Raw genomic sequence first — 11,577 nt, 5'->3', positions numbered from 1 at the left:
GTTTCTTCCATCTGAAGAAGGGATCGAGTCTGTAGAAAAGTGGGAAGGGGATTCTGAAAGGAGATGAGGTTGGCGACGGTCCCTTAATTTTTCGGAAGGCCGTGTAGGGTTTGGAGGACGAGTTGTTTGTCGGAGATTGGATTTCCGACATCGGCCAAGTTGTCCGCCGTGGTTTTGATTATTTGGCAATAATCGTGAATGGAGAGAGCGCCTTTCTTGAGGGACTTGAATTTTTCTTCAAGTTGAATGGCTCGATAATCTTTGTTATCGGTGAAGAGAGAAGAGATGGCGGTCCATAGATCACTGGCGGTGGAGGTTTTTGAGAGAACCATGCTGGACAGATCGTCGGACATGGTGTCGTAGATCCAAGATTGGAGGAGATAGTCGGCGCGCTGCCATTCATCGGCGGAAATCGAATCCGGTCGGGGTTTTCCATGTAGAATATCGGAGAGACAGAAACGACCGACGGTAATCGTGAAAAAGTGGCTCCACTTTTGATAATTAGGATTTTTCAGATCTAGAGTAACGGGGATAAGAGATTTGATATTAGAGATGACATGAGCAAGGTGAAAAGGATTGAGAGGGGCGGTGGAGGGAGAAGAAGCTTCGCCGGCCATGGAGAAGAAGGGGATCGACGGCTATGGAGAAGAAGAGAAGAAGAGGTGGTGACGGCTAGGTTAACCTACTGTCTGATACCATATAGGAGAATTAGGTTTTGGAGAAAAGAGAGAATGATATCTCTTATGTGTATTAATTATATATATAGTTACATGTAGGACACCCTAACCTACTACACAAGGTAACCTAATAACAAGGTAACCTAATATACAAGATAACTATAATAAGTGAGAATAGGGAAATTCTATACTACAGCTGGTGAATATAACCAGACACCCTAATTAATAAGATTCCCACTACGGGTTCAGTTATGGCCCAATGGATTTTTAGAATATAATTATAAAATAAATAAAAAAGGACACATGTCAAGAAAAGAGCCACCCGGTGAAAATCACCGGTGTAGCATCGTATTCCCCGTGAGAATAATAATAATATACGTAATATATGCAATAATATACGCTAATAAAATCCCATTGGATTTATAAAACACAACCCTTTATATTCTCTCTCTCTTCATCCATCCCCAAATCAATATTTTCCTTTCCGATGGCGAACGAAAACGAAATAGTAAATCTAGAAAGCTCTGAGATCTCGAAATCAACATCCATCGCCATGGAAGACATCGACAGCGAAACCCTGGCGGAGGTGACCACCTACCTGAAGACACGCGCCGGGAACGAGGAGAAAGACAAGTCCGACGAGGAATTTATTTCCGACAAGGATATCCATGATCTGTTACAGTTGCTTCCGGCCGTCGCCTACCTCAACGTAACAGGGTTACGGGAAATCGTAGAACAGAAGATAGCTGATACGATGGAGGGTAAAAGCGTGGCTTGGTTTAGGGAAGTTTTCAACCTTACAAACGATTTGAGCCCCGATACTGAACATGAGATCAGGCAAATGAACCCGTGGGCTTTCAATGATTGATATTATATATATATATATATATATATATATATATATATATATATATATATATATATATATATATATATATATATATATATATAAAGATTCATATTTTTTGTTATTGTTAATTATTATTCAAGAGTTTTAGGTTTTTATGTGGTGATTTCTCAATGGATTGATTTATTTAGCTTTTGTTTGAATAATTGTTGAATCTTAGAGATTTCAGGAGTGAGTTTTGCTTAAAAATTCATCACATTAATTATTATTATAAGTTTATTATAACATAGCAGCGTTTTGTTTAGTGTTTCAGTTTTCTACTCTGATATATTTTTCGATGTTTCATTTGTTGTTTGCTGTTATTTGTATCTCTAATCTGCACATGAGATCAGATAATTTTGCAGAAACTGAATTAGATATATATTCAGTTTCTGCAAAATTAAATTAGGACCATTTGTATGATACTTATTCTATGTTGATCATGTCACAAATATATATATATATATATATATATATATATATATATATATATATATATATATATATATATATATATATATTCCTATGTGAAAAGTAGGAAAAGTACCTACTTCCCTTTTGTCTTACGAAAATATTGAGCATGCATGTTGAGTTTCTTGAATTTGGGAATGAAGAATAAGATCCAAAACTAGGATGTTTTGACATGATCACCAGATAGATGTATCCGTTGTTTGTGCAAATTAAAGTAGTTATCGATACCTTTCCTTGGTTATTAAGGATCGGATGACCTCGATCAGCAAATACCTTCCTGTTTCAACATTAATTAGCAAATCATCTCTTGTCTCGATATTTTGGCTCTGCTGCACCTTTGGCTAGCTTTTTGAGTATCAGCTCCGATCCTCTTATTGCTTCAACAAATGAGAGAGAGAGAGAGAGAGAGAGAGAGAGAGAGAGAGAGAGAGAGAGAGAGAGAGAGAGAGAGGGGGGTGTTTGCTAGAAGGAGAGCGGCGGCTTAGTTATGCTCGGGGTATTTGTGAAAAATTTGCAATCCAATTCAAACTTAAGGAACCATTAAGGACTAAAATAAAAAACAATGTATAATAGGAACCAAAACTGTAATGTTTTTTCCTCCAAATTTTCTCTTGGAGAGTTGGAGTAGATTTTAGTGGATATACATAATACATTTTTAATCACACAGTTTATAAGACCAAATATCTCAAATATCTATTATTAATGGGCGAATGACAAAAATGCCCATTACATAGGACTTAAATGTATTTTGGTAAAAAAAAAAAAAAAACAGTCTCTCAATTAAAATAGTACAAATACCCTCTATAATATAATTTTTATCAATTCCATTTCCACCCATTATGTTCTAACTTCCTTAATATTACACATTGACCCCGGATTTAAACAAATATATCACATTAACCCCCAATTTTTTTTTTAGAAAATAATTTTTTTCTGATTTTTTTTCCTCAAGATTCCGGCGTTGATTTTTTTTTTCTTTTGAAAACTTTTTTTTTCCTGAAATTTTTTTCTGGCAGTCAACCACTGTTGAATTTTTTTTCTTAGAAAAAAATATTTTAATTAATATTACTGTCTTGGCTACTAAATTACTGTCTCAGACAGTAATATTACTGTTTGGGACAATAATATTATGAATATTATTTTCACGAACAGTAATATTATTAATATTATTGTCTGAGAAAGTTAAATTATTGTTGGTGACAGTAATTTAGCAGCCAATGCAGTAATATTAATTAAAATAATTTTTTCTAAGAAAAAAAAATTCAAAAAAAAAAGTCAATTAACAGTTAAATTACTGTCTCCGACAGTTAAATAACTGCTGGAGACAGTAATTTAGCAACGAATACAGTAATATTAATTTTGTTTTAAGAATAAAAAAGTCAATTAACAGTTAAATAACTGCTGGAGACAGTAATTTAGCAACGAATATAGTATTATTAATTAAAATATTAAAAAAAATGTCAATTAACAGTTAAATTACTGTCTGCGACAGTTAAATAACTGCGGGAGACAGTAATTTAGCAGCAAAGACAGTAATATTAATTAAAATATATTGGTAGAAAAAAAAGAAAAAGTCAATTAACAATTAAATTACTGTCTCCAACAGTTAAATAACTAACGGAGACAGTAATTTAGCAGCCAAGACAGTAATATTAATTAAATTATTTTTTTTAAGAAAAGAATAAAATTATATAAAAAAAAAGTCAACACCGGAGACCCGGCGGTCAACGGCAGTTGACCGGCCGAAAAAAAAATTCAAGGAAAAAAAAGTTTTTCAAAAAAAAAAAAAGTCAACGCCGGAGACCGGCGGTCAACGGCGGCGACCGGCGGTCTCCAGTGGTGGCGGGTCAAAATTGGGGTCTAAATTGAAATTAGGGTTAAAATTGGTTAATTGATGAAATTGGGTTAAATTGAGATGTAAATCATGAAATTGGAGTTGAATTGGGTTTCAATGAAATGGGGGTAATTTTGGTATATATTAAAGGATTTTTCTTATTTGCAAATAAGTTTGAATGAGTTGGATTTATTTGAAAGACAAAAAAATTGAATGTCCCTTTTTTAATTAAGCGCCCTTGTCATGGACTTTTTGTGATTAACCCATTATTAATTTATATAAATGGCTAATTACAATTTACATCCTTCAAGTATTGAGGTGGTAACACTTGGCCCCTAATGTTACAAAGTTACACTTGCCCCACCTAGACTTTTGCCATCTGTTAAAAAAAATCATTTTTGTCAAATTTGCATGTAAATGACAGAATTATCCTTAAGTATAAAAGGTATTATTTTAGTTTTATTTATTTTTTTGATTTAAATATATATTTACAAAGTATATGTTACGTAACACTTATCCTTTTATTTCACAAACTAGTTGAAAAGTAAAAAAATAATTAGCAAATTCAGCGAATTTAACAAATAGTATTAATTGAAAAAGAGTGCCCTAATTTTCATTTTTCAAAGTTGGCCCTACAAAAACTCAAGTTATCTAGTCTGCTACCATAGTAAAAAACAATTAGTGCAAATGTAGACACATAACTAGTCTTATATATGGAACCCCATTCACTATTGAATAAATACCTTCAATTTTCGTGTACATGGTTAATTATTTATGATACTCTTATTTTGTGTAAAATATTCCAAATAGTCCAAAGGGTAAATAATGTTAGTTTACAATATGATTTCAGATGATTATTACATAAATATGATCGTAATTAGCACCTTTTGTTCGAGCGATTTCTCATCGCATCGCCTTTCATTGCAAATCATTATAATTTTGTCATATACATTGATTACTAAACATTATAATAGCGCATCTATAACATGCATTTTTCAGACAATTTCTAAAGACATAATCCAAAACAAGGAAAATCACAAACTAACTAGAGGAAGAAAACACATGATGATGAACACATTCTAATACAAAGGAGTTTGGCTCACACGGGAGCCAAACTCGGGACCAACTCCCACGAAAAGTCGTTCCAAAGATACAAATCCCTCGAAACCAAAGATTGCGTTATTGCCTCATTTTCCTCTAAGTTTATTATCTCATGCGTCCCGCCATTTGACGACGGCTTATACCAAACGAGTTTGCCAAACGTGTGAATCAAGAAATACGTGTCTTTCTCTTCAAGACCCTTGACGTACCTTAAAACATTAAATCTTTCGGTCCCGAGTACGGATCGCACGAAATTCGGATTCAAATTGATCGTACATCTTTCCCACACATCAGCATCAACATCAACATCCCAATTATCATCCCAATTCCCATTTATAATTTCCGAATTCCCATTAATTTCCTGTTGTTGCAGATCTTCCAATTTCAGCTTATACAGGAATAGCCTTCCGGGACGTCCATCGGCGATGAGGGCGGGATATCGTACACGAAAAAGACGTCCGTTTGATTCCATCACGGGACCAAGTTTTCCATTCGAATGCGCATGGGCACCTTCCAACGGACAAGTGGGCAAACGATAAAACCGTCTCGTTTCAAATTTGAAGTAAACACCCGACCAAAACATCCTATTCTTCCAATATACCCCATTTTCTCTGGGTGGAAAAGGATCACGAGTGAACTCGATCTCCGACGATTCATCATCCCACGTATCGCTCTGAGAATGATAAATGCAAAACGTGTAACATGATCGATTGGGACGATCTACTTCAAATCCTTCATTGCCGCCATCTCTTTGTAAACAAAGAATCTTATAGTGAGGTGATACAAGGGGGTCAAACCCTAATGCTAGTTGACTAACATAAGCCCTATGAACGTAGGGCGGATATCGCAATATCCTCCCTTGCCTTGTCGTCGGATTGTACACCGTATAAGTTTTAAACGTCTCCACGAAATTAGCTGGATTGATCTCCTCGCAATTATCGGGAAACTCCTCACCATCAGAAAACTCGTAACGAACAATGTCGGTTCTTGGTGGATGCCGGTTTTCTTGAACCCCGCATTCGACGTTCTTGTTTCTTGTCAATACAAGTCCATGGCTGATACCAACTATCTTACCGTCGTACTCGTTCGGCAAAACATGCCTAACAAGTCCGTTTACGGGATTGAAGAAAACATATGGCTTTGGATCCTCAACTAGTTCGTCTTCATCCAAAGAGTGGATATTCGACACCAACATCACGATAAAAATATCTCGTCTCCTGTGAACGACATAGTTGTTGGTATGGAGACCGCGGAAATTATCATTTGCAATAGTGTTCCTCCAATCTTGGTTTACGGCTTCGAACCTCAACACATCTCTTACAGATAGTCTGGCCAAAATCGATACCAAAAGATCCGAGTTTATGGACGACACACGACCGCGGACGCGACGACGGCGACCGCCCACAACGATTTCACGGCGGCCACCGTCGAAATCGTCGTCTCCATCTCTCGCCGCCATGGAATTAAGGTGTTGATTTATTATGAGCGAGAACGAACGATCTAGATCTCGGGTTTAATCTCGCTCTCTTTTTTTACCTCTCCACCGAACTCTCAAACACTGAATTAACTCTAAGAGAATAATAAAGAAATAGATCTAGCTAGGGTTTAGTAGTGTCTCTCATAAAGAAAAACAAGAAGTGGTCTGCCCTTATATATATAGAAACAAGAGAGGCATGTGCACTGGTACATGCATGCAGGGAGTTTCGAAATTCTGTTAAGTTGGTTACAAAGTGGTTGGGTGTTTATTTTAATTTTTTTTTTTGAATTGCTAAATCCTTTATAAATATGTATGTTTGGCGCGGCCAAACCCTAAAAGGTAAAACCTCTACTACTTGAAAGGAAACGTTATAAAAAGAGGAAACAAAAAATGTATAAATATTCAAAGATGTATAGTTCAATTATTCCTTTTAGTTCGATGCTACATTGTGCAAATTAAAATGTCTGTATACAATCACTTTTGTGTTCCGAAATTAATTCATTCTTTTTTTTACACATCGTATACGTCCACCACTATATACATATTTTTTGGTTTGTATTCGTTTTTTCTTGAAAATTTACCCGATGAATACTTTCGTATAAGTCTTCTGATCATACAATTAAGAAGCATATTGTATTTGATTAAATCTGCGATTAAATCCACGGCTAGCCACTGAGGTGGTGTTTGCAAATGATTATTTAAAAGCAGAAGTTAGTGATTGTGATTTAAGTTAGTTTTAAGTGCTTATTTCTAAAAGTTGGGGGTGTTTGCAAATATTTCGGAAAATGAACTAAAATTGAAAAAGCAGGGTTATGAGTGCTTTTAAAAAAATAGCTTAAAGCAGATTATTTTAAGAGAAGCAAAAGCAAAAGTTGATTTTGCAAACACCTAAAAACAGATTATGAGCAAAAAAAACCGCATAATCACTTTCAAAAAGCATTTGCAAACACCACCTGAGTGTTTGTATTTCTCTCAATTTGTAATCATATTAAAATGTCAAAATCTAAAAAATGATTATTTATGTATTATTTTTATTCTTATAAGTAAAGTGAATTATTTATTCAGGGGTTTCAGACAAAAAATAAAGTAAAAAAACAAAAAACCCCCTCTCTTCTTTTTTTTTTTTTTTTTTTTTTTTTTCTTTTCTAATAAATGCTTAAATGCATAACAAAAAGATACATTACGCATGATGAAATAAACATGAGTGAAGAGACAAATGTGAAGGGGATACTGCATGGACAAAAAAAATGTACGTGATTTATCTTTATATTAACGATAAGTGGAATCCCAAAAAATCCGACTTCCAAAGCACCCAACAAATTTATTAATCCCATTTCGAACACAAAGATCGTTCTTATTTGATAGCATACACACGTCCAATGTTAGCTGTTTCCCATGAAAAATATATTCAAATTAATATTGCATATATTTGAGTACTAATTCAATTACAATTTGAATTACAATATTTTGCATGCTCATTTATAATACGTTTAAAAATAATATATTAAAACTATTTAAAAAAAATATTAATTTAACAATTTATATTACAAAATTGAATAAAATAATGATAATAAAAAATAAAAGAAATTAGAATGATAAATTTATTCGGCAAATAAAAAAATACATTTACGAATTTAAATCTAATTCGTGAATATATGTGTAAAATTATATCAATGATGCAATTTTGTATATGAACATGTTACATGTATATGTGGACATATTATATATGAGTGCAAATTTAATCTAGGAATAAACTAAGTACATACGAAACTAAAAGTGATGACTAAGCAATTGACTCATACACATAATCAATTTATTAGTGCCAATTAAGCGATTGAGAGATTTAACATATGTCATCCATTGAGACTATAAATTCTCTTTTTATATATATTATATACAAATTAATTATAGGGGTAATGGCAAATAGGCCCATGACAAGGGCACTTAATTAAAAAAGGGACATCCAACTTTTTTGTTTCTCAAATAAACCCACCCCATTCAAACTTATTTGCAAATAAGGAAAATCCCTTTATATATACCAAAATTACCCTCAATTCATTGAAATCCAATTCAACTCCAATTTCATGATTTACACCCCAATTTAGCCTAATTTCATCAATTAACCAATTTTAACCCTAATTTCAATTTTGACCCAAATTTTAACCCTAATTCTTATCAATTCCACCCATTATGCTCTAACTTCTTAAATATTACACATTGACCCCGGATTTAAACAAATATATCACATTAACCCCCAAAACTTTTTTTTTTTCAGAAAATAATTTTTTTTTCTGAAATATTTTTTTCCGGCCAGATTCCGGCGTTGACCGCCGGAGACCGCCGGTCTCCGGCGTTGACCTTTTTTTTTTTTTTTTTTTTTTTTTTTTTTTTTTTTTTGAATTTTCGTTTTCCCGAAATTTTTTTCCGACCGGTCAACGGCCGTTGACCGCCGGGTCTCCGGCGTTGACTTTTTTTTTTTTTTTTTTTTTTTTTAATAATTTTGTTTTTTCTTAAAAAAAATATTTTAATTAATTTTACTGTCTTAGCTGCTAAATTACTGTCTCCGGCAGCTATTTAACTGTCGGATACTGTAATTTAACTGTTAATTGACTGTTTTTTTTTTCTTCAAAAATATTTTTAATTAATATTACTGTATTCGTTGCTAAATTACTGTCTCCAGCAGTTATTTAACTGTCGGAGACAGTAATTTAACTGTTAATTGACTTTTTTATTCTTAAAAAAAGTATTTTTAATTAATATTACTGTATTCGTTGCTAAATTACTGTCTCCAGCAGTTATTTAACTGTCGGAGACAGTAATTTAACTGTTAATTGACTTTTTTATTCTTAAAAAAAGTATTTTTAATTAATATTACTGTATTCGTTGCTAAATTACTGTCTCCAGCAGTTATTTAACTGTCGGAGACAGTAATTTAACTGTTAATTAACTTTTTTATTCTTAAAAAAAATATTTTTAATTAATATTACTGTATTCGTTGCTAAATTACTGTCTCCAGCAGTTATTTAACTGTCGGAGACAGTAATTTAACTGTTAATTGACTTTTTTTTTTTTTTTAATTTTTTTCCTTACAAAAAAATTTGTTTTAATTAATATTACTGTCTTGGATGTTAAATTACTGTCTCCAACAGTAATTTAACTGTCTTAGACAATAATATTAATAATATTACTGTTCGGAAAAATAATATTCATAATATTACTGTCCCAAACAGTAATATTACTGTTTGAGACAGTAATTTAGTAGTCAAGACAGTAATATTAATTAAAATATTTTTTTTCTAAGAAAAAACAATTCAAAAAAAAAAAAAAAAAAAAAAAAAAAAAAAAGTCAACGCCGGAGACCGGCGGTCAACGGTGGTTGACCGACCGGAAAAAAAAGTCAGGAAAAAAAACATTTCAAAAAAAAAAAAAAAAAAAAAAAAAAAAAAAAAAAAAAAGTCAACGCCGGAGACCGGCGGTCTCCGGCGGTCAACGCCGGAATCTGGCCGGAAAAAAATATTTCAGAAAAAAAATTATTTTCTGAAAAAAAAAAAGTTTTGGGGGTAAATGTGATATATTTGTTTAAATCCGGGGTCAATGTGTAATATTAAGGAAGTTAGAGCATAATGGGTGGAATTGTTAAGAATTATATTATTGAGGGTATTTTAGACTAAAGACATGGGGATGGGCTTAATTGAGAGAGTGTTTTTTTTGTGGACTAAAATGCATTTAAGTCCCATGTGATGGGCCTTTTTGCCATTTGCCCTTAATTATATTACGATTTCAAGGTCAGGGTATATATAAATACACTGAGTAAAACATTTTTTAGAGTAGCTACTATGATAGGCCTTTACCAAAATATCATTTAAGAAAGTTGGACAAATATCAAAAACCAAAGAGTATTTGTTCGTCATTGAAGCTCTTTCTTGTTATTTCACTCGGTAACCCTATGTTTATTCCAGTTACTGAATTTTTTTTTTTTATATTGATGTTATATTTTCTTAATTATAAAAATTCGTATGATTTAATAATTTTGTCAAACCACAATTTTTGTTAAGTGATTAAACATAACATACACTTGTCAAAACAAAATACATGCTAAAAATAATAGTCCGTTAAAACTCTATCGGAATAACGTATCCAATGCATTATCTCATTAGAGTTTCTAACTATATTTCAAATAGTTGAGTGTAATTATCGACACTAGATGAACCATAAAATTATTTTAGCATACCTCAGAAGTGTGGATGTAATCTACTCTAAAAAATAAAAAAAAATTCTTACTTAGTTTAATACTTTAATTTTAACTCATTGTAAAAGACTCGTTGATAGCAATTAACAATCACAATCAAGTATTACAAGTAAATACAAATAAATGATAATGAGCCCCTACTTGCCTATGTTTAAGTTTCAAAATTGGATTTTCTTGCCTTAAATTCAATCAATTATCTGAGTGTATCTTTCGGTTATAAAAATACAGTCCCTACGTGTTCAATGAATATCAGTCCATCTTTAGATTCATTAGAACATAAACTTTATTTATGAGGACAAATTTTCCATTTTTATACTTCCCCCCTCTAAAAATTTTTAAAAAAGGGACAATCTCCCTTTTTAAATATTAGGGTAAATTACATCCACACACCTGATGTATGCTTAATAACTTTAAAGTCTCTGCCGTATCGATAATTACAATTACCCCTCCTAAACATAGTTAGAAACTCTAATGGGATAATGCATTGGATACGTTATTCTGATAGGATTCTAACGGACTATTATTTTTAGCTAGTGGTGGAGACTAGGGGTGGAAATTGGAACGAAAATTCCGATTTCCGCCGAATCCGATCCGAAATATTCCGATTTTGGAACAACTTTTTCAATTCCGAATTCCGAAATTCCGATTTCCGAAAATTCCGAAAAAAATCGGATCGGAATCGGAAATACATTACAGAATTTCGGAATTTCCGATTTCCGATCCGAAATTATTCCGATTATTTCCGATTATTTCCGATTTTTTCCGATTTTTTCCGATTTTTTCAATTATAATATTAATATTTATTACTATATATAATATATAATATATGTATATATCTATCCGCCTGTACTAATTAATAGTATATTACTAATATTTTTTTTA

At 32.4% G+C, this 11,577-nt stretch overlaps 1 protein-coding gene across 1 annotated transcript; it reads left to right on the top strand.

Moving 5' to 3' along the window:
* Positions 1-1,164: 1,164 nt before the first annotated feature.
* On the top strand, positions 1,165-1,545 carry LOC148767732 (SKP1-like protein 14). The gene has a single exon (XM_088824772.1). It carries the CDS (start codon positions 1,165-1,167, stop codon positions 1,543-1,545), a length of 381 nt encoding a protein of 126 aa, XP_088680898.1.
* Positions 1,546-11,577: the final 10,032 nt, after the last annotated feature.

Source organism: Erythranthe guttata, chromosome 10 (genome assembly GCF_056151865.1).
Source record: "Erythranthe guttata isolate IM_541 chromosome 10, IM_541, whole genome shotgun sequence".
In the NCBI taxonomy this organism is placed as follows: Eukaryota; Viridiplantae; Streptophyta; class Magnoliopsida; order Lamiales; family Phrymaceae; genus Erythranthe; species Erythranthe guttata.
The sequence above is the reverse complement of the archived record's forward strand: the minus strand, read 5'-3'. Positions and strand labels throughout refer to the sequence as shown.